Source organism: Gavialis gangeticus, unplaced genomic scaffold (assembly GCF_001723915.1).
Source record: "Gavialis gangeticus isolate Ggan-Ray unplaced genomic scaffold, GavGan_comp1, whole genome shotgun sequence".
Classification (NCBI taxonomy): Eukaryota; Metazoa; Chordata; order Crocodylia; family Gavialidae; genus Gavialis; species Gavialis gangeticus.
The window spans coordinates 59,215,488-59,240,284 of NW_017729033.1; the positions used below are offsets into that span (position 1 = coordinate 59,215,488).

The window sequence follows — 24,797 nt, forward strand, 5'->3', positions numbered from 1 at the left end:
ATTGCCCAGCGTATCCTGCAGGGGTCCCACATTACCCGGCGCCTTCTTCATCCTCCCAATATATTTGAAAAAGGACTTTTTGTTATCCTTAATCTTGGACGCTAGTCCGAGCTCTGTGTCCGCCTTGGCCTTCCTAACAGCTCGCCTACAGGCCCGAGCAGAGGAGGTATACTCCTCTTTGGAGATTTCACCCCCCTTCCACAGGGCGTACGCCGCCTTTTTGGCAAGCAGGCAGTCCTGGACGCCCTTGGTGAGCCAGATTTGCAGAGATTCAGAAAGACTGTGTGTGTTTTATCCTTAGCGTAAACTTTCATCTCTGTTAGTCCCATTGAATACACTGCTCTTATTCAATGACACATTCTCAAAATTTGAGGGAGGATCACTAAACTACAGAAATTAGAGGGAGATGCCAAAGATATTGGGGTTTTGGGAAGCCTTGTGTTTAGCCATAGTCAAAGTAAGCAAAGCTGAAGAGAGGGAACAAAAGGGAAAAGGAGTTAAGGATTTAAGAATGTATTTTATTAATTTGCAGTCAAGCATAACAAAACCAAAGTTGTGGTGCTTATTTTTAATCTTTTTATATAGTTTCACCCTCTCAGTGCTTTCATCAGAAGCCTATCAGTAGCATATGTACTACTAATTTTCTGGTTGTAAGTCCTTTCCTGAGACAGTGTCATACAAGAACAATCATAGGAATGAAATGTTTCTAGTATAATAATTTATTGTATATGAATTAATAACTATAATATATTAGAATATATGAATAAATAATGTATCAAATATTATATTTGAAGTCACCAAAGGTTTGGTCAACTCATTTGGAGCCAGATCTATGAAAGTATTTAGATACTAAAAGGTCTAGCATGATCTTTAACAAAAATGGTTATATGCATTAGACACCTATCTTCCATTGTCCTTTATGTGAACTGGGTGTCTAATTTCATCAGACACTTTCGCAAATATCACTGAGTGTCTATTTAGAAAAGATCAGCAACATTTAAAGGCTCTGTCTTAATTTATTTTCCAGAACTGTTATATCAGAATGAATTTAGGAACAGGGTGGGTTTTTTTTAATTATTTCCAATGATTAAGGAGAAGTTACTTGATAAATTACTATTATTCTGTGCTCTAAGAAACTGTAAGGCCCTGCATGCATTTATAAAAACTTAACTTTCACAGTTGATCCCACTGAGTAATTATTCGTATATATAACTACTTGCAAGAATTGGGACCTGAATTGTTTTATGACCTCAAGGTGAAAAATTTCTAAATAGATCCCTTTATTTTTCTAATTTTTCAATCTACCAAAACATTTTGAAATATTGGAAAAGGTACAGCTTAAATTGTATGATCCTCAAATATTAATACTTTAAAACCCCCTATAGCAACTGTTGCCTGACAGACTATGCCGGGACCTGTACTGACTCATGACTCAGGCTTTTGCACAAAATAGCTTATGATTGTAACAAGATCCACCACTAGCGGCAGCAGTGACACCTCCTTGAGCCACAGGGCAGCCCTGGAACGGGCTCTGGGCAGCTACAGCCAGAAAGGCCCCAAAAGCAGTGAGCGCATCTGGTGCTACTCATCATGGGCAGGGTTGCCTCTCTCTGTCTTCCCTTTCCCCTGCTCCCTCTCTCCCCACTGCAACCATTCTGTACCTCCAGCATGGCTCCGCTCTTTACACCAGCCCATGCACTGGAAGCAGCACCAGATGGGAGTTCTCCTGCATCAGCATGTCAGCTGTGGTCCCAGCCAGTCACCTCTATCCCTGGCAGGAATCTGTAGTCAGCATCCACAGCTGATGCGAGTGTACATCCCACGCTACTTCCAGCATACGGGGCAGGAGCTGGTGTACGCTGTGGATGGGGTGAGATGTGCCTGCCTGCCCAGCACAGTGCAGAAGCTGGAACCACTGGCTCCCTATGTGCCAGATCCCATGATTTCGTGGCCACCATCCATGGGCCAGATGCATTGAGTTGGTGGGACAGATCTGGCCCAAGAGCTGTGTTTTGCCTGCCTCTGCTTTAACCTTCCACCAGGTTCTACTCAGTTCTGTTGGTCTCTTCCAGCTTGGGCCCTCCTGGGCTGACTCACAGTTCCCCCACCCTCCTTGTACTGTTTCTCCAGATCAGCACTGGGAGCTCCTTCTGCTAGTGCTGCTAGGATCAGTCTCCAGCTCTCTACACTGCTTCCCTTTGCTTCCAGCAGTGAGCTACTGCCATGGTCAGTCAATTGACCTCTAGTGCAGGGTTTATATCCCACAGCCTGCTTCCTTTGGCCTCTCAGATGCTTTTCTTAAAAGTGTGGTCCTCAGTTTTTCACTCTCAGTAACAGAACAGGGTCCCCTGTTATAATAATCAGGAACTTCGTAAATTAAAGATTTTTTTTTTTAAATATTGTCCTCCACGTACTAATTTCATGGAAATATTACATTTGTCAAATGGGAGAAAGGAAAAACCAATAAGGAAAAAAAAGACTTTTGAATTTGGATAAATAGGTTTGAAACAATGATGAGTTTAAACTATAAAAAAATCCAATTGTCCTTTTAGTGTTTTTTGATGAAGTATTATAGTATTAAATCATCAGTGACAGTCGTCTTGTGTATGGCAATAATGTGCCCTCAGAATGACAGTTCACTGGTAATGCATTACAGTAATGCATCATCACAGCAACAAGGTAATGTACATATCACACATCATTAAAATGATGGCTGCTTTATGATGCATTGCTTTTTAAGCATGGTCCAACTCAAAAATGCTGCTTGAGATTTAATAGGTGTTATTTTTTTAACACTTAAAATCCATGCCTACTCTTTCATTTCCTATTGCCTCTTGTAACTCCCGGGTCTCCTTTGAGTATCCATATGTTGCCATCTACTTTCCTATCTGATGGCTCTTTAACCCTTCCATTCCTGGACTACTTTGGACTTGATAGTTTACTTCACTGCTCCTGTTTGTTCTCCTTCCACTCTCCTTATTAATGCTTCAGATATCAGCTGAAAAAATCTTCTGCTCTTTCTTCTGCTGTATGGGAGCTGTACTAATTCTTTCACTTTTTTATGATACAGCTTGTATCTTTCACTAACACCATTGACAAAGATGGCTCTTGAATTATTTATTTCTTGCAAACAGGCAAATAAATCTGCCTCCTGCCTTTTAGGAAATGCTGCCTATTTCATTAATTGCCTTCACCAGTGTTGTAAAGGTCTTTATATAAAATGTTAAACAGAATCAGTGCAGTTCATTCTAACAGAAGTGTACAGCTAAAACAGTTTAAATGTCTAAAATTATGTTAAAAATTCCAAGCTTCTAGTAATTTTAAATATGGCCTGAGTAAATAAACTGTTTTTTATAATAATCTATAGCATTAACTGCTGTATTGCTAATACTGTTTTCTAGCCTCTGAGAACAATTTGCAAAACAAACGTCTGAAACTTGATTATGAAGAAATCACTCCATGCTTGAAAGATGTGACCTTAGTTTGGGAAAAAATGTTGAGTACTCCGGGAAGGTCAAAGATTAAATTTGACATGGAAAAAATACATTCTGCTGTTGGGCAAGGTAAGCACAGGTTATTATGTCAAGATACTGAAGCACACATACAATTTTACATTAGGAAAAAAAACTAAGGTGACTTCTCTGTCAGTTCTAGATCTCTGATTACATTATTAATAGACATGCTTGCCACACTTCTAAATAAACAAATGAAAGGTTCAGCAGTAAAATATTTTAGTTCATTTTCCCCACAGTTATGCTTCTGCAACTTCTATTGAGTTGGAACCACGAAGTCAAAGGTAAAGTGTTTGTTTGTTGTTCATTATGCAATGAGAAAAGAGATTGGAACATCACAGTTTAGTAGAGGCAGCTATTTTTTTTATCAGTTACTGCTATAACCTGGATTTAAAAGAAACATGGATCTCTCCCAAAAGTGTATCTCTGTAAGCATTAGATGAAGCTCTACACGGTTATCTGTTCCAACTCTGGGCGTACATGGATAAAATAGCATTTGAATATCTGTTCATCTATTCATAGATACAGATGTAAAACAAGGAGGAACGTCTAGGTCTGACTATACGCAAAAGTACTGGAATTTTATAATATAGTTGATTTTCTGACTACTGCTATTAAGAACATTAAATAGGAAATAGCCCTAAATATATTTTACAATGTTTTAAGAAACTGGGCATTCTCCCTTACCTTTATTATTTGTACATAATTAGCATATACAGTTATTTATGTGCATTAAAGTAGTGCATAGAGGCTTCTGCTCTATTGTGCTAAGTTCAGTACATACATGTAAGAAAGGAAACTATCTCAAAGATTTTCCAATCTAAGTACCATACAAAGCTGTCTTATGGGTGAGATTACTAGCCAATGAACACTAGTAGCAGGTATTTAAATGTTTTGTAAAATAAGTGATTGAGCCTGCATGTTGTTTATTCTTACTGCCCGAATTGTACCTGATCAGTTGATTATAGCTATATAGCAGCAGCACACATCTCAAGGTTTCTAACTTAATTCCTGAAGAAAGCTCATTGTCATCAATTTTTCTTCCTGTCTGAAGATAAATGATTTTAGTTGGCCAGTACTTGAGGAAGGGAGAAACTTTGCTTCTGTTGACTGACCAACCATTTTTTGAGGTTTCTGGTCTTCTTTGAAACCAAGAAATGCAACTTCAAAGCTTTGGAATGATACTTAATAAATTACTAATTATACTCATATGGAAGTTACAAGCTGTATAGGGAATACTGTCTGGTTCTTGCTGTTTTAGAGCATCTCTCTCAGGAACCTGCTATTGGTAAACCAGTGTCCTTAGAGTGAAGTACTGTGGTATTTCATTTAATATGTACTGACATAAGACATTCCCTTAAAGTAATCTGAGACTTGCAGCTTGGAAAGAAATGCTACAAAATAAATAAACCAACAGAAGAAAAATCTAGGGATAAACAGGAGATGACTATTTTGAGGTGAATAATGTATTATGTCATTTGCAGTAAGTATACCTCTAAAGTGTCATCTACAATCTAACATACAAAGAGTCTTATTTGCATACTTAAATATATTTATCTGTCTCAACCAGTTAACGTAACAGTCTGAGTTTTAATTTATTTATAATACCTATAAGTGAAATACCTTTAATTTAGGTATTGCTGGACTAAACATTGTTTTTATGTGGATGATGCCATATGCACAGATGAATATGACAGGAGAACATTTGCCTTAAGGGGTTGAATACAGCTATGCCAGTGCAGCAACAGAAGTACACCATTGGCCAAATTCTGCCTCATTCGACCTCACTGAAGCTAATGGAATGTCAAGAATGTGACTGAGGACAGTGTCTGGCTCCATCAATGTACCCAAAAGCCCTTTTTCATCATTTTAATATGTTTTTATTTAGTAACCAAATTCAAACTGCCTAAAGTAGTTTGCAGAAATATTCCCCAAGTGAATTGTGCTGTGGTTTTGCCTCAAATATCTTTTTAACTGCTCATACATTCCTCCCAGAGTTTCAGGGTAGAACAATGTTCTGTAGATAATGATGGTCTATTAAGAATAAGTTTTAGAATAAGTGGATAGATTTTTCTGTTTGTACAAGAAAGAACATTAAAATTGTGCTGATATATATTTTAGCCTTCTGGAAGAGTAGAATTTATTAAACTCAGTGAGTTTTGACCTCCCTTATTGCAGTCTTTTCATATGTTAAATATATATTAAAAGAAACAGAAACAGGGACCATAGATCACCTAAAATTATCATTTTTTGATTCCAGAACATTTAGGAACAGATTGCAATACCCTTTTTTCTCAATGAAGAGCGTTAACCTTCCATAAGGCATTCCATTATCACAGTGGTAAAAAGTACGTTAATGTGGCATGAGATTATTTCTGTCCTTTAACCAGTAACACATCAATATAAAATTTGTCATTAATGGTAGCTGCAGGGACTGGACTCAGGAGATTGCCATAATCACAAGATTACAAACACAGGCTCCCTATATTTTGTTCTCCTCCTGGCCCATACTATTACAGCCCAGTCAGTGGCCCCATTTCTGTAGGTCTGTTCTAGTCACCTAGCCTACTGTCTGTCTGGGTGATTCAGACAGTCACCTGGGAAGTGAAAGATGCATTCAGATACCCTCTGGCTGAGGATGGCCTAACACCCATGTTTTCAGCTTCCCATATGTGAATAGCACCATATCTTCAAATCTTTAAACAGTTATTCTTAGAAATACAATGAGGCCTTGTGAATCACAGGTTGATGGATTCACACCAAACAGGGAATATCAGTCAGGCCCTAAGCTTCTGATGGGAACCAGAGCTAAGATGCACTGTAGTGCTTCATACCTTCTGTATGCCTTTGGGTTCTCTGAATTACACTTCAGAGGTGCTTACAACTCCTCATTCTCTGGGCAGAGTGCCCAGATAACTAAACCTGAATCACTCTTAGATACCTTCCCATTTAACTCTGTAGGGTTCCTAAGTGCTCATCCTAGTCAAATTTAAGTGTTTCAGTGCCAGAGTATAGGTACTGAATAAGCCAGTAGGATTTTTACGCATTTTGTTTTGGAGAGAAAAGAGTAAGCCTGGCACATCAAGCTAGTCTCTGTTGTATCTTGGTTGGCCTATGGCATTTTTGTGGTTTTTCACTGGACGTACAACTCAAAAGGTCGTGGATGACATCTGGTAAATAGATTTCCAAAGCTTTGATTCTGCTAATACTTTTAACTTGATATGTGGTGTCATCCTTAGTTTTAAATGTATTACTTTGGCTTACTCTTTTTTTTTCCACCCAACCCTCTTCCACTGTCTTTCAGGAGTACCACGTCATCACCGGGGTGAGATTTGGAAGTTTTTAGCAGAGCAATACCATCTTAAACATCAGTTTGCAAGTAAACAGCCGCCAAAGGACGTGCCCTATAAAGAACTCTTAAAGCAATTAACTTCTCAGCAACATGCAATTCTCATTGACCTAGGTAAGTCTATAGCAGTGTTATGAAAACAGAACTAGAATTTCAGAGTCTCTGGAGAAGTTGCATTGTTAGTAAGAAAATATCTAATGAAAACATCATCATCTTGGTTAATGATAGTTACCACTGAAAACTGACTTTTTATTGAATATTTTTTAGAATAGTTATTTAACATCATTAAGAACCAGTTCAAATCCAGAAATGCTCTATAACTTCCTGCCTGTGGCTCATGCAATAACTGCACTTGGTAGATGTAATTTTATTGGAGCTTTAAATCAAATATTGAGAGTGAACTCCTAAAGGCAGTGGAATGGAAATGGCTAGGAAAACAAGGTTACACTTAAAAAGCCAACACTTTTCTTAATAACTGATAGTGCTCATTTATACTCATTTATATAACAGGACTCGTAAACACTATATTAATTTTAAAAATTAATTTATTTGGCTTTACTTCTGAAACACTAAATGCGTAGTTAGGAGCGTACCTGTGTAACCTAGCTTTCAAAGATGCTGAGCACCCACCGTCTTTGGTTTCCCCGGGAAGTTCTAAATGTTCAGCATTTTAATCAATGCAGCCACTTTGTAGAAAATTTGTGAAGGTTAGGCATGTGATTTTTTTTTTTTTATAGAAAAGTTTCCATTTTTCTCATTCATTAAAGGCCTGCATGGTTGTTAATATCACAATGAAACAGAAGGCATTAAGATTAAATTTGTGGAAATTGTTGTTTTAGTGTAGAAAAGGTACAAAGAAGTAAACAGGCAACTTTCTGCTTACTTCTGTCTCTGATTTTGCAAAAATATATCAGTTCTTCCCACAGCACAACAAGACATGACTGAGATTAAAAGATTTCATGAATCCAAAAAAACCTTCATGAGTTCTTTTAAAATGTGGATCTCAGTAGCCAGATTATTTCTGATCAGAAAGACTTGATCCCATTAGTGCTGTGACCACTAGAAATGCTCTCCCCTACTAGGCATATTTGCAATGGTCACCCCATTTTATTCCACAAACCCTGTTAGGCTACTTTCTTCCTCAGCAGTGATGGTTCCCTCTCAGCCCCATCCATGCTGGTGTTGCACGGTATATAACTTCTGCCCATTTAAGAATGTATTGCCAATCCCAAATATTGGTTTCCCTTGACTATGGCATACCCTCCATGTTCCCAATTACAGGTTTTCTCTAATTCTCTGCATTGGAACACGGATATCCTGGGGCATCTGTTACAACTTGTTCAAGTGCAATTGAAACTTTTCTTGCATAGTAATAATTGCTCAAACACTAACACCTAGATAGTGTTTGTATGCAGTAGACATCTTAAACACAAGCCTTTAATCTACTTTTCTAAGAGGACTTCTGCTTTATATGTGGATAATCCCTAACCAACTCAACGATTATAGACCATGCATTGTATTCTAACATAATAAAGGAATGCATTGGTGTTGTGTTTCAGAGTAGGCTAGAACTTGCATAAGATTTGTGTTTTGGAATAATTTTAGTGTTTGTCTTTTTTTATGCATCCATAGAAGACGATCACTTGGATTGATTACCAAAATTTGTAATAAAGCTTTTATCACTTATGGGAAGGCATAAATAACCAACTGCCATTTGGATTACGTGATTAAAGCTTCAAGGAAAATCTCTGCAACTCTTGGTTTAATCTGAACAATTAATACATGCTGTGTATATTAGACTTCCTTTTATAACCCTGGAAAGGCAGTCCACTGATGGCTTGTATCTTATATTACAGTGAAGATTTTTGCAGAGTAGTCAAGTTTGTTGAAAGCAATTGAAGCTACACTGCAGCATTAAACCACAGCGCCCTGTCAGAGAGGTGGCCTCATCACTCCAACAGTTCTTGGTTGACCTGGTGTTTCAGATAGCCACAGTAAATTGCTTCAGGCTTGTCTGCAATACTCCACCCATCCTGCATGGGGGTGTAGGATCTTCTCTCTACCCCTAGCTGGTACTGCCAGCAGGTGTGGAAGAGGCTGGGCATGGTCCCTTCCTCCTGAATAGACTCTCTATTGCCACTTAAAATGGATCCAGGTTTATATAGCTGAAGAAAACATTTCCTCTCACTCCAAACTGTTAGCTTGCCACGGTTGGCTCTAACATAATGTGCTTAAAATTCATCTGACAAGAAGCAGGGGCACTTTAAATTACCCAAAGGGTAATCCAGGTAAATCATGTTGGTATATTATAAAGCTGTTTGTTTGGGGACCAACAAGACAAAATTAAAATGCACATCTAAAACTAGCGCTTTGTCATACATTATAAATTGAATAGATACATAAATAAATTGCATTTGGCTGATGGTGGTGGCTTTACTTACCCTTATGGCTTCAAACTATCTCTTTGAAATATGCAAGTCAGTGAGGTGCAGTTTCTCTGCACAATCCTACCTGGTGCTAAGAGTTATTGGGCCTTCACAGTCCAGTATTTAGCCACACACAAATAATTGCAGGTTAATTTCATGCAGAGAAGGAGAAAGGGAGAAGGGAAGGTGGGAGTCTGCACAGTAAAATATACATGAATGTCTAAATTGACCTGATCTTTTTGTAAAATTGAGAGTTAAATACAGATTTGTTTTGAGAGAAGGAGTTACAAAGTTAAAATGTGCCAGTCATTGAAAAGTTTCATCTTCAAACAAATGGAAGCTAATGACTTTGTAAATAACACAAAAAAGTCAGACAATCAAGCAACACAAAAAAGACTGAATACTTAGCAAAACCGGAGCATTTGAGTTCAACATTAGCAGGATTTTATTCCATCAGTCCTCAGGCTCGGCCGTGGCCAGATTGGGCCTGGCTCAAGTATCTAAGAATTGAAGGAGCCTTCTGGCCATACAGGGACTGCTGGTTTCGCTGCATTTCAGTTGATTCCCTGCAGACTAAATGTTACAGTGCTTCTAGGAATCTCTCTGTTGCACAACCACAGAGAATGTTTCTGTTTTGAAAATAAAGATTCCCCTTTACACAGTAGTGATCATCCCCTTCCAAACAGTATAGTCCAGCTCTCTGTCCAGTCAGCATATGACTCATGGAAACAAGGAGTGGGATTCACTAAATCTTCTCTTTGTAGCCAAATACTTTTAGTGTGCTTTGTTAATGGAAAGCTTTGGTGGTTGGCCAGAGAGAAGGAAGAAATTGTCCAACTCAAAACAGCATCCTCAACCCTCCTCAAAGGGGAGGAGGAACACTTGAGTGCTGCTCCACCTTCCACGACATTAGTGTTAGAGAAGCAAACGTACAGGAGATGAGATATTCAGCTCAGCATCGGAGCTGTATCCATTGATTTGTTTTTAATAAATCTCAAGAGTGGACTCGGATGAGTTCAGAATAGGAATCATGAGTGCAGGATGCAGTGTGCCTATTTAAATAAGCCCTGCTTTTAGTCAGCTCGGTGCTAAGACATTTAGAAGTGTTTGGGGCATTTTATAGTGGTTTTGCCTACCCTTTCTTCTGGATAGTGGATAAGGTTAATTTACCAATGTATTTCTGGGGTCTACTGATTCAGTGGGCTAAATGCTTTCTGCTTGGTTGGAATACAGATGTATGTACATGTACAAACATGCATGCTTATGAACTCATTTATGTGTTCAGATATCTTGACACAGGTGAGTGGTTATATTGGAATATTCAGTAATAGGGTATGGGCATATAAATGCATCTGTTAATTTTTTGAGATGCGTATTAAACCCAAATATCTGAGAGGAGGACAGAGTCGTTAAGTTTTAACAAGATGAAGCAAGGAAACTACATAGTTCTGCGGTTCACAGTAAGGTAGAATAATGCTGTAACTTGACAAGCAACATAGCTGGACAGGTAGTTGCAAAGAACTTGCTTGTTTCAACGAGTGTTTCTCCAGGCTCTTATAAATGTTTACCTGAAAAATCTTAAGGATTCTTCTCCAAGAATTTACATGCTTGTGGTGGAGTCTGTAAGCTTAAGACAAGCTATATTCTTGCAACTTCATAATATTTAAACAGCTGTTTTAAGTGAAGCTAAAGGGGACTTGTTGTTCGTGAAACTTTTCACAAAATATGGATCAAATTATAACTATTCCTCATATTGGACTGGATAAGAACAGCCTGAGTAAAATAGTGATAGAGAAAAAGGTCTGTGGGGTGAGACTGAGTTTGCTAATCACTTTCCTGTCTTGACTTAGCCCCGCTCTGTGCTGACTCAGCTCTGCTGTCTGGCACATTGGAAGAGAATGCCAAAGCTCTGCCTGTTCTTCAACCATATGTAATAGCAGCCTACCAGCTGCTTTTCCCTCCTGCATTTTATCTGGCAATATGGGTAATTCATACCAGAAGGCAACGTTTTTTGTCCCTGAGCAGGTATCTAGCCAGATCCAAGAGCAGCCTGCTGTACAGCACTTTTACATCACACTTACTTCTATAAATATAAGCACTGCTTTGTATGAACAAGGGTGTCTGACTTGCTTTATACAAGCTGTCTCTGAAAAGAAAAAAGTCCATGTTGATGCATTAGAAGGTTAAAAACAGCAAGGTATCAAAGGGAAATGAATTGTATTAAACATTCCCCAGCATGCTGCTAGATGCTGAAGACTGCACTGTGTCAGCCCAGGCACCATGAGTTGCTATAGCAGCTTTTCTAGTGTGGTATCTACTGTGATTATGCAGTGCTACAGACATTTAAATATTTGCATATAATACTAAAGATGGTGACATTGTGTAGCAGGCACTAATGTAGTCATTGCTATTAGGATTTTTGTTATTGGAGAATCATTATCCTTATGTAATTATTGTAACATTTTTTTAAACTTGTATTATAGTAGCAACTAGCAACCCAGGAGCCTGGTAAACTAGGTTCTAAATAACAGGGTGAAAACACAGTTCTGTTTTGGCTTTGAAAGACATAAATCCAAAGCCCATTTAAATCAGTGTAAATGCTGGATTCCTACAGTGTAGATCAGAGTACTAACTATAATGCAGAAAGACCCAGCCTCAGGCTCTGTCTTTTGAAACTAGGCCTGTTTTGGTATCCAGCAACACAACAGCATTCCAGGAGCTGCAGGGTGGGGTGATATTTAACACATGAATGACTAAAAAACTTTGCTTGTATTAGAACAAAAGTATTAAAATTTGCTTTTGATTTTGGTATTTTGTTGGGGGAAGATCTGGTGGATTTTTTTTTTTCCCCCTTCCTTCCTGAAAGGAAAACATTTTTATTTCAGAACCACTGACTAGCATCAGAGTGTAAGGTGACCACTTACAGAACTGCCATTAGGTAACCATGTATTTGTAAAGGCCCTGTTTGGTGGGGGAAAAAGAATAAAGCACCTTCTGTCTCAGCTTGTAAATATCATGTGTCAGATTAGGAAGGTATGTTTGTTTAGGTAAAGAAACTTGAGTAAAATTGTTATTGCCTAATAGGGATCATGATGGTTTTATTACACACAACGCATATCAATACTGAAGAGGTTATGAATAATTTAGGAAGGAATAGGTGGAAGTGGGTAATTTGTTCTAGATTTAAAGGGTCTGATTCTTGTTGATAACACTACTGTAACTCTGGCCATGAACAGGCATTACATTTCTGCCAAGAGAAAAGCCATTCTACTGGCACAAAAAGAGAGCATATAGCTAGCTGTTCAGGGGGTTTCTTGCAGAAGAGAATTGGCTCTTCCTTAAGACGTTAGATCAGTTACCCATGAGGAAGGTTTCCCTCCTCCTGATCTAACTTAAAAGGCTGTCCACTTCTTTTGTGTGCAGAGGGCACCCAATGTCGCACATATCTCTGCTCTCTCTCCTTCTCTCACCCAAGCGCAAGCTCTCAGGGATCCCTGTGAAGCCCGCATAAGAACTCCAGCCTTCCTGCCAGTCACTTTGGCGGGGTAGGGGCAGTCTCCCCCAGTGGGAACATTCCCAGAGCCCCAAGCAGGTTGCTGCCAGCGAGAATGGCCCTTGGCCATTTTCCAGTCAGCCTGGAGGTGGCAGCTGTGTTGCAGTGGCATTCCTGAAGCTTCAGAAGGGTTGGCACTGGGAAAATGGTCCCCTTACTTCCTTACATGCCTCCAGTTCCACCAGAACGCGTATGGGGGGTGGGAGACAGCTGTGTGGCGGCTGCACGGCTTCCCAGGTTCAGGCAGGATTGCAACTCCTGCCCCTGTACTGGTCCCAGTTAATCCCAGAGCAGCCCACGGAGCAGGGACTATTCTCCTGCCATGGGAACCTGCAGGTTTCCCACCAGGAGAGGGTGGGCCCCATCCCACCAGTTGGTTGTCTGGCACAATGGGGGGTTATTCTCCCAGGGCTGGAGCCCTCCCCAGGCTGGCTGTCTTTTCAGCAGCTGCCAACTGTCTGTTGACAGCCTGCCCCTTTCTCAGGCGGGGAGAGGGCAAGGTGTCAATTATTGAGCTCCTCCAAGAGCAGAGGTGGGTCAAGGAGCAGCCCTTTAGTGTTCTCTGGCTGGAGATCTCGCCCATGTAGCTCTCCAGCCAGGGGGCTAGATCGCATGCTGGCTCCTGCTCCTGGGTTTTTTTTCAGATAAATTCTTGCTGGTAGAAGTGAACACCTGCCCATGGCTTCTAACACTATTGACTTCTGCTTACATTAGTGTAATTAGAATCATTGTCTGGCTCAAAGAGCTGAACTTATTCTAAGAATTCTCCATTTGGATGAAGTAGTTGTTCAAAAACATTTTCCCCTTAATTAGAAACTAAAGGCATAAAATAAGAACAGCATCCTGATTACTGTGTCTAGTCCCCTGCTATCATAGGCAATCCTGTTGTACAATCCCTTTCATCAACTGATCAAACTATTTAGGTTGTCCTTCTATTGCAAAGCTGTTGCCAGCCTCAGTTCTCTGATTATTATAATAATGCTTACTGCCAGAGTACAAAAGGCTCCGTGTGTTTTATGTTATTAATTCAATAAGGTTAGTACTGAAAATAACTCAAAAATATAATGCACCTTCAGAAACATTAACTTGGTCATGTAGCTACTTCTGTTTGTTTGTTTATTTTAAAGTTACTTACCTTCTTTGTTTTTGTAGGGCGCACTTTTCCAACACACCCATACTTCTCAGCACAACTGGGAGCTGGCCAGCTGTCACTGTACAACATTTTGAAGGCCTATTCTCTTCTGGACCAGGAAGTAGGGTATTGCCAGGGTCTTAGTTTTGTTGCTGGAGTTCTGCTACTTCATATGAGTGAAGAAGATGCTTTTAAGATGCTAAAGTTCCTCATGTTTGATATGGGCTTAAGAAAACAATATCGTCCTGACATGACTATTTTACAGGTGTGTGATTTTTTTTATGGCTCTGGAAAAGCATGCTAATAATAATAGCAGTATGCTTTTAACAGAAATATTATTGTCCAGTCCTGCATTTCAGCTTTTTGTCACAATCTCAAAAAAGGAGAAGGTGAACTACAAAGAATACACCTTCTTAAAGATGCTTGTTTCCAATTTAGGGGACCATTGGAGAACAATAGAAATTATATACCTCCACTCCTCTGAAGTCTGATATACAACAAAATTGGCTGTATACAAAAATCTGTCTTCAGAATGCCCTACTGATTTGCTCCTGTATGGTTTCAGGTGCCTATCGCCTGGGTGTTAACCCATGTACTTTAGGAGGAAAGGGAATGTTGATCAGTCACGAAGCCCTGGGTCTTTGAAATAGCTCCAGACTACTTTTTTCCTCCCAATACAAGTGTCGTGAACAATGATTGATAATTTTTCCCCTTTATTTTTCACAAGAAAGTTTAGCACAGACTGTAGTCCTTTAATAACCCTACTTAGTCTTTTATTCTTAATCGGTTATTCACTTCTTTCTTCTGTTTACAGATCCAGATGTATCAACTATCTAGACTCCTTCACGACTACCACAGAGATCTCTACAACCACTTAGAGGAGTATGAGATTGGCCCCAGTCTCTATGCTGCCCCCTGGTTTCTCACTATGTTTGCTTCTCAGTTTCCCCTGGGATTTGTGGCCAGAGTGTTTGGTAATGCTTCATAAACTCTCCTACTGATCTTCTTGAAGGCATACGTTTTTGTAATCCTATTTAGAATGGCTGTATCATCTAACCTGCTTGAAACGCCTAAGAAAAATGTTTTTTCTTATTTTTGATAAACTGAACTGTCCCTTCCTCAAATCTATGGTACAGTTATAAAAGTCACCTAATAGGAAGTGTAGGAGTGGAATGTATAGCAAAATGCTGATCAGGGAAGGGACAGTCTTGCTTCTTCACTTCTATTGTCCCTTTTTTCTATCTTCTCATTTCAGCTGCATCCTCTGGTAGTCCTCAGTGAACCTCCCTTCATTCATTACATTGGAAATCAGCAGGTTTCTTTTTTGCACAATATTGCTCACAGTTAGTGGGCATTTGCAACATAGTTCTGTGCTGCATAAATCCTCTGAGGGTGTGGGTATATAATAAGCAGGTTACCTTGAGATAGAGTAGCATACAAACTTGCAGCACTTCAGTTACCCTGCAGTAATTGCCTGTCTGTATGCCACTGTAAATGACAGGTTTGCTTTGCTTCCTAAGGTATTCATCTTTATGGAGTGCTATGCTAACGTGGTATCCAAGCTAGCTCATTCAGAGCTAAGTCAGGTATCATTATACATCAATGCATTGTGCTCTCAGGGACATCTACAGTAGTTTAGGAATATACAATAAATACTCATGGGGCAGAAAATCAGGTACAGTGAAATTTGGTTAATTAGTCACTGAGGTGACACCTGTTTCACCTATGTTCAATGTACTGAATCCCCTCCAGAGTCCTCAAAGATTTTGGCTAATTATTCATATGTTAAAATGTTAAAATGTAATTAGTCATTTCCAACTGTACTGAATCATACTGATAATGTTAATCAACTTTAAAGATACTGACCTTTGTTTCTCATAGCATGTGTCAGGCCAGCTGATGTTACAAAACATTGGACACTCTACCATTTTATGGCTCAACAAGACAAAAACAATCAACCTTTCTATTTTGCACAATTACCTTCTCTTTTGGTGAGGAGTGCATGTACAAATGCAAAGCTGACATTTTTGACTGATTATTTCAATCCCATCCTGATCATATCATTCTTATATAGCACGGACTTTTGAATATTTGTCATAGAAATATTGTACTTCATACATTTATCTTTGTAAAGATACAGTTCTCATTTTAGCATGCCAGAATGTGTAGTTTGCACTCAGAATTTTTGTAATACATTTTTCTTAAATATCAGTGTCCAAAGTCATTCCTTACCGTATTTTGATATGGTATGCAAAATACATCTCACAAAAAGTTAAAAAAGGTTAACTATTGATAATTAGTCACTCATGAATAATTAATTACCATTACCAATTTACTTGGAGTTTCAAATCAATCAGACTTTACCGTAGTTAAATACTTATGACTAAATCAATACACCCACAAATTGATGGTTCTTGTAACTGTAAGTAAATTTTGTCTATTTGTTTAGATTGGGTTGGCAACCCCTGGCAAGCATGCCGAGCATGGCATGCAAGGCCATTTTGCTTGGCACGCCGCAGCCAGCCCCGGCTCCGGGTAGCTGCTGCCAGCAACGGAGCCCAGGCTGCTCCCAGCAGGGCTTGCAGCGTCCCAGCTGTCTTCTGGGAGCAACGCGGATCCTGGCTGGCAGCAGCTCCCCAGAGCCAGGGCCGACTACAGCCAGGAGGCTCCAAACAGCTGGCCGGGCTCCAGGCTCCAGCATCAGCTCCGCAGCACTTGCTGCAGCTGTCCAGAGCCCAGGCTGGCTACAAACAGCTGCACCAGACTCATCACCTCCATGGTGGGAGCAGGGGAGAGACCGAAGCTGCACTGTCAGGCCCCGCCCCCACCACCCACTCCAAGGCGCTCCTGCACACGCTGGTGCGGAGCTGATGCCAGAGCCCAGCACAACTGTTTGGAGCCTCCCGGCTGCAGCCGGCCCCAGCTCTGGGTAGCTGCTGCCAGCCGGGATCCTGGGCTGCTCCCAGCAGGCAGCTGGGGCGCTGCAAGCCCTGCTGGGAACAGCCTGGGCTCCAGCAGCTACCCAGAACCAGGGTAGCAGCTGGCAGCCACAGAGCCCAGTCTGTGGGGCAGGGGCTTTGGGTGGGGGGCAAGGGGCAGCAGGGCTGGGGAGCAGGGGCTTTGGGTGAGGGGCAAGGGGCACAAGCAGGGCATCCTGCCATGTACCCTTTGCCCTCATTTTGTTTTTTTGCCATGCCAGCACTCCAGCACCTTCCGAGGTAGGCATTGTGGTGTTTTTCGGCGGTCTGGCTAAAAAAAGTTGCCTATCCCTGGTTTAGATCATACCTAGTAGAACTGTAGTTAGGCAAGAGAGACACCTCAGTATTGCCCAAAAGTTAACTAGAATAGTTTACTGCACTCAGATTAATTGCTTTCATGTTTAGGAGAAAGAAAGAAGTTGGATGTGTATAAGGGACAGGAAGCAGTACAGTAAACTCTGGTAATATTTTAGCTTTGCCTTGTAGAGAGATGTAATCCAAGCATCACTTGGGGAATACAGGAATTTCTGTAAAAGCTGTAGTCCATGTACTCCAGTGTCCTTATCTCTAATGGGGTCAGTGCCAGTTGCTTCAGCAAGTGTGGCAAAAAAAAATCTTGCAGTCATGGTTATGGAATTGGTCCTCATAGAGAGAGCTGTTTGCAAAAACTCATTTATAGGGTGCCTACAGTCATTTTCCTCACCTGGTCAACATTCATGTAGCTAATTTTAAGCTACCTAAACATAGACCAGGAGCTATACATGCAGTTGTTCGCTGCTTCCAGGAGCCACACAGGGAACCCAATAACCCGATGGAAGGAACTTGGGGTAGGGGGTGAGGCAGGTGGGATCGGGGGGTGGGCTAGAGAGTTTGCAGGGAGGGAGAGCTTGGCGGGACCTGGGGAGGCTAGCAGGTCCATAGATGGCGGTTGGTAGGGGGTTGCCTGGTGGGGACGGAGGTTGTGGGAGCCCAGTCCAGGTTGGGAGTGTGCAGCTTTGGGGCTGGGGTGAGCAGTTGTGCTTTCCCAGCCCCAGGGCTGCACTGTAAATGTGTACAGGTGTTTGTGAGCTTGGGTTAACGCTTTCTTAGCTCAGCTTAACTCGGTCTCTAACTGAGTTACTGCACTTTTTCAGGTAAACTAACATATATTGGGTGCACCATTTTTGGGCAATTTAAGCCCTCTGAACACCTGCATGATTGGGCATTTAGATCAACCTAACCCTGGTAAGTTTGATCTAAATGTAACGCCTCTTTGTACTCTTAAAGACAGGCTACTGCCCCTAAGACTGAATCTTGCTATTCTAACCAAAAGTAAAATTTTCAAAAGTGACCATGAATTAAAATTTGAAAGAATTGCCTGTTTGCCTGTAACTGTTCACTTTTTCCAAAGCAGTCAGAACTCTTGGTAGAAGCAATATATTTTATTAAACCAACTAGATAGTTGCAAAAAACATTTTTTTTAATGAAAAAAAGACTTTTTTCAAATCCTTTTGAGGAATTAGCCCGTAGTAATCTCTCATAGCATTGAATTCCTTGGACCAAATATGTTGCGTGAAGAGGTATTTATTTTCTTTTATGACTTAATTTTTTATGCCATTCTGTTTCATTGCATGTCCTCTTATTCTTTTATTTTGCAATGCTGATTGAAGTACTCAAATTATATTGTCTACAGTTTGTCATTTTGTCTACCTTTATCATGTTCTTTCTTATTTGTCTTCTCACTAAGCTATACAATCCAAATCTCTTTCAGCTGTTTTTTATAAAGGTATTATATGCTTCTACTCATTTTCACTTCCCATCTTAATAAACGCATGAGGAGTCAGTTACATAATAACCAATAATTTACCCATGCATTCAAATTGCCGCTTTCCTAACTTTTTAAACTGTGGATTCTTTCAGTATAAAGGCAAACAGTAAATCTTTATTTCAGGAACTAGTTAGAGTCTGTTCCTGTTCCTGTTTAAGTAAACACCAGAAATAGCATTGGAAGAAAACACAGTGATAATGATGGCCTAGATTAGATAAAATAAGCTCTATATTTGTTGCCCTTTCAATATACAGATAGCCATAGAGAGCACAGAAGCTTTTCACAACACATGGTTATATTTTAAATAGGTTTGCTGCACACTGGTAAATGTCTAGCCTATGATAATTCTGTTGAAGAACAAAATGAAGGTGCAAATACCATGCACTGCATTTATAGTCAGCTCGCATAAGAAAACTCCAGCCTTCCTGCCAGTTACCTTGGTGGGGTAGGGGCAGTCTCCTCCAGTGGGATTTATAGTCAGCATCCCTCTTTTCAGTCTTCAGTAATTAATTGTATTGTCACATGTATTATTGTGCTTTTTTTTATTACCAATGAGCTAGTTGGTTGCAGGCAATGTACAAATGTGTCTTTTTTAAATAAACCAGCCTGGTATATTAATGGTTCTTCCTACAGATTAGTTTGTCATGTGTTTTGTGTTTTGTTTGTCAATGTAGCATTAGAAAACTTTACAAAGCAAAGATTTGCAAAACAGAAGGTGTAAATATGTAAATGACTTCCATGGAATTAGTGTTTGATGAGAACTGAGAAACCTCAGAAAACTTCCCCCCCACCCTCCCACCCCCCAGCAGTGCTAGCCCACTATTAGCAAGTTTTGTAGTTTTAAGTCTCTCCGTTTTGGGGGTTTCTTAAAACAGCAACTCCAAAAGCATGCAATGAAGCAAGAATCTTGAACTTACTCACTGTTTTTAAAAATGAAAGTTTCCCACCCTGATTCATACTAGAGGCTTAGAAAAATAGAAACCTTGAATTTAACAAACATTGTCTTTAAGCTAATATTATAATTTTGGGGTTTTGCTTACAATTTTTGATTGGAGAGATGTGGTTAACCATGTTAGTCTAAAGTTAGGCAGAAGGCAGAATAGGGTGGTGGCTATTGTAGGTGGTGGTAGCAGGATAGACTAACTGTTCAGAAGCATGAGAAAACAATCACCCAAGTTATCAGATGCTATGAACAGACTGTGTCATAGCATCTGACCAAGCAGGCTGTAGATTACAAAAGCCTGTTCTTCTCTGAACAAGTTAGTCTTTAAAGTACACCTTGCCCTGTCTTCTGCCTAATTTTTGATTTGATGGAGTTGGCAATACTGTGAATCCTGCTAGGAACCAGGCAGTTTCCGTGCAACTGGTTGCATGATGTTGCACAACTGGGCAAGCCAGTATTTTATTCTTCAGTTATCAGAGCACTTGAGGGAGAAACCATGTTAAATTCCAGTATCTCAACTGCAGACCAGCTAGGCAGATTGACTTGCCATCCTTTGATTTTTATAGCCCATGAAATCTTTTGACCCCTGACACCTGAAATTCAATCACTGTGTTATGAAGTGTTCAGGGCCAGCTGCCTTCTGAAAGTTGTAGTCCAAACCACAGGTTATAGCAGGAGCAAGGACTTGGACTTACAAGGTTGTGTTGTGCTCTTACGGCAGGAAAGCCCTTTTTGTTTTTTGTTTCAGTGCTTCTGAGGAGAGTGCTGCATGGCAAAGATATGTTCTCTAAAACCTATTTACTTAGTAGCAGAGGAGACAGAAAAATAATGTTTATTCTGTTCCAAGATTGTAGATAAAACTTTATTTTAAATCCTGAAGCCTGCCAGTCATTTTGACATTAATTGAGATGCCTTCATTGCACTGTCACTGGCATGCAGCCCATTTACAGCAAGCCCTCAGACTGGATAAGCTCTGAAAACAAATGGGCCTTTGTTAACTTGTTGATATTTTATATGTGAGCAAAGGATTCCAGATATATATATAATCATCCCACTTAATTCAATAAAAATGTATCGGTCACCTTGAGTTAATCTTCATAGGGTAGATGTCAGGTTATGTAAGTGCCTTGTTCTTTACTTAAAACTAATCAGGCTCTACTTTTCACGTCATGTTTCCTGATTCTAACTTGGTGTCCTCTGTAATAGTATTAAACTTGTAGCTTTACATATGGAACAGTTTCCCAGATTTTTTTACAGTTTCATTAAATAGGCAAGACAGTTGTACACTCTCCATTGGAGAACACGTCCAATTAGAAGCAGAACGCTTTTCACTGTTTTTCAGAAGCTTATAGAGAAATACAGTCTTGATGTTTAGTTATAGTGTGTGCTTCATGCTTTATCTCTTCTCAGAGACAAAAAGGAGTGAAGTGAGTTGTGGTTTCAGGTTAAAGCAAAGAATTGAAGGAGAAGCTTTCATTCTGATGCAGACTTGAAAAGAAGGAAAGAAAGAAAAAGAAAGAAAGGGTGTTTTTAAAGAGAAATGTAGTTGCCTGTGATTTCTTGGTTCTTTGGTAAATCAGAGAGGCTGGTGTTTCTGACTCTAACATTTTCTCTTACTGATCATTTTCTTTTTTTTGGTCGTGAACTCTTAATCCTCTGTTTAGCCATGTCATCTTTTGCTTATTGCTACAAATTTCAATACTACTTATTCACAGTTTCACTCGTATCTTCAAATAGAGGGGAAAGGGAGAGGAGGCCTGTGTACAAGTATAAGTATCTGTAGTAATTAGCAAACCTGGACTAAAAAACAGTCATCAAGAACTTCCCTCAGTAACTTGATGTAATATGATGGATGCTGCACCCAGTATGAAAGTTCCTTTTATAAATGAATGGATTCTGAAACCTAGCGGCAAGAGTCTGTAGATGAAAATTGTTGTTTGTTCTGTTTTGGGTAGATGGATTGTAAGTGGTCTTGTTAGCTACTGCAGGGCTGCGTTCTTGTATATCCTGTCTGCAGACTCATGCTATATTGTAGGCAGTTTGTAAAGAAAATGAGGAAAAAGGAAGAGAAGAAAGGAAGTTCTGTTGAAAGGTAGTTAGATGCTGTGGCTTCAGTGTTGAATATCTGCCAGAGTGATGTCATTGTGGGACCACCTGCAGCATGAATGCTCAGCATATATTTGGGAGAGTTTGAGATACAGTATGCAAGTGCTTAATAACATGGTTTATTTGGATATGGTTTTCAGCTGCATATATTAAGAAATGATTTCTTTAACCAAGCTACCAGTGTATTTTCTAATGCAGTGTTGAGAAATGTCTCCAATAAGTGAGAAATAAAACTGAAGAAGAGCTAGAGCCACTCCTTTAATTATATATTCAGATACTCCTGTTTTTAGTGAGACTCTTTAAATAGCATGCTGATTGAAATCCCATTCAAGCTCAGAGCTGACAGCTGAATAACAAATTCTGCTGCCTCCATATACTACTTCCTGATGTTCTAATGCCCATCCCACAAACATTTAACATAATATCATAAAAGAGTAACACTGTTCAAGATAACTGCATAGCCTAATTTGTACATAGCTTAAATTTGTGTCCAGCTCCTGGTCCATACTGACCAGGGCAAATGCTAGCGAAGTCTTCTGTTGGCATTTATTTAACAATAATAGTCATGCAGTATGCCTAACCTTGCAGCATCAAAATCCATCAAACCATCCCGTATGTACATTATACTGTTTAAACTATTTATTCATTGATAGTCTTGAATGAATACATCAAATATTTTTTTCTTTTTCAGTGTAAATTTTTTGCTAAACTTCAGTTTTCTTATTTAATAAGGGTGCTAGATAAGAAAAACATTTAAAATATTTAAATAGAAAACATATTTACAAAATTGCATTTTGGTAAAATACTTTAGGCCTCTTGATCTGTAGTAGAAAAGTTTTTATACTTAAGAATTTTTACTGCTGTATTATTTTTAGTAAAAGATGTGCTTGTTTTATGTAAGTCTGATTTTCCTTTGTTTTTGCAGATATGCTCTTTCTTCAAGGAACAGAAGTCATATTTAAGGTGGCCTTAAGTCTTTTGGGAAGCCACAAACCCTTGACTCTGCAACACGAGAACTTAGAAACTATTGTTGATTTCATTAAAACCACTCTCCCAAAATTAGGCTTAGTACAGATGGAAAAGACCATTAGCCAGGTATGAATATCTGAACATTAGGTAATTATCAAGAGAAACAATTGAATAGAGGTTATTAGCAGCAATGGGCGGGATTTTTTGTAAAATCAGAAAAAAAAAGTGAGACTAGTTTATACTACTATTAGTTTAGAATATGTTAAGGAAGTTTTATGTTTGAAAATATGCTACTTATACAAAACCCAAGCATCTGTTTATATGATTGAGGTCATTCTGTATAGCCTTTTATTAAAATTACAGTTCCATTTTTTACCAGCTCTCACTGACTTTTATATCAGTCACAACAATACATAGTACCTTCCACAGGATAGGCAGCAATGTGAGTTGAAAGCATGACTGGATTTATCATACTGCAAAGAATCCAATGCTCCACTGGCAGTTTCAGAAGCAAAAATTAGTTTGCAAGAGCCTCATGAAGAGTGACTTACCTGATCACTGCTTAAACCTTTCTGCATTAATGGATCCAGGACTCTGAAAAGAAGCATGATGGCAGTAAGCTCAGGGAACATGCATCTGACTGCTGAATATGGAGCTCCTGAACGCAGATATCTTCAATGAAATACAGTCAGCTGATTGCACACTTAGGGATGTCTGTAGACACCCCTGATTGCCCAACCTGACTTGGGGCACATCTGCAAATGGGGTCTCCGTGTTGGAGATCAGGAAAATCCACTGCAGCGTATTTCCCTGCACATGCCTGCAAGCATGGAAGTGGACTTGAACAGGGATCCCTGTTTGCAGGCACACCAGGGGAAATCCCTTGCAAAGGGACTTCCCCCGGAATCTGTGTTGTGGGCGGGGGGGGTGTGCTGGAAGGCAGCGCCATGCTCCTCGTGGTGGTCTAGACTGTGCTTGGGCCAGGAGGTGCTGGAAGGGTGGGCTTTGGGGGGCTACAGCAAATTTTCAAGTGCCTGCAGCTTCCTGCATAGCCCCAGTGCTGCCTGGCGTGCCCCAGCCCAAAGTGGCAGCTGGCTCAGCCGGTGGGCAGATCCAGGGGCACATGCTCCCACGGCCCCCAGATGAGCCACTTGCAGCTCTGCCCCATGCCCTGGCTTTGCAGGGCCTGCGCCTGCTCCAGCCCCACTCCTTTCGTCCCCACCATTAGCCCCAGTGGTGAGAGAAGAAATGGGGCTAGGGCCGGGACCTCGATCTGCCCTGCCCCCCCACGGCCCTTTCCTCTTCCCCCACAGGCTTACCTGCTGGGGAGGCATGCCCCAAATAATTTTTCTCCCTCTGCCTCAATCTGTGTCCCCTTCCCTCCCTGTAGACTTACCTGCTGGGTGATGCAGGAGGGGTAGATCTTGGCTGCTTTTAAATGCCAAAGGTGATCTACTTAACAAGGTTGGAGACCACTGCTTTAAAGGAAGAGATTTGGGGAGTAGAGAGGAGATGGAGTCAGTTGACAATCACAGGGCGGTTTTCTGTCTGTGGAGAAACATGCCCATCTCAGAGCTTCCTTAGGGGTGTCCTTCAGTTTCTTGGGGAAAAGCTTCTTTGAAGCACACCAACAAATTGGAATTGTTCCTGAGACTTAATATCAAGGGCAGAACCTGGGAAATTTAGAGAAACATCAGACCTAAGTGAGCTGAGGAAATCTCTTGGCTCTGAGCAGTAAAGAGCTATTCAGGTAGCTGTTCCAAAGTGCTCTGGTGTCACACCAGGCAGGTAGAAGCCAGCTGGGGACAGGAGCTTCTCTGCTTTGATCATGGCTGCTGCTGGAGAGAGCAGCTGTTTCACCAGCCTGGCAGCTCATAGGCTGTTGGATTAATCCCCATCCTCCTGTTCTTCCTATCTTCTGTAGGTGTAGTCTGTGGATTCAAGCCATAACATGCCCAGAGTTTATTAGCTTTCAGTTTAAACTTTTGATTTACCGTGTTCTTTCCATTCAGATTGAATTCT

At 40.3% G+C, this 24,797-nt stretch overlaps 1 protein-coding gene across 7 annotated transcripts in view; it reads left to right on the plus strand.

Annotated features, from left to right (window-relative positions):
- TBC1D1 (TBC1 domain family member 1) overlaps positions 1–24,797 on the plus strand; it is a 219,186-nt gene that overhangs the window by 186,584 nt on the left and 7,805 nt on the right. For all 7 annotated transcript variants that reach the window (XM_019526147.1, XM_019526149.1, XM_019526148.1 and 4 more), the window contains 5 exons: positions 3,402–3,563; positions 6,817–6,975; positions 13,993–14,237; positions 14,787–14,946; positions 22,732–22,901. In XM_019526147.1, the coding sequence (XP_019381692.1) occupies positions 3,402–3,563; positions 6,817–6,975; positions 13,993–14,237; positions 14,787–14,946; positions 22,732–22,901 (896 nt within the window). The remainder of the gene's footprint in view (positions 1–3,401; positions 3,564–6,816; positions 6,976–13,992; positions 14,238–14,786; positions 14,947–22,731; positions 22,902–24,797) is intronic.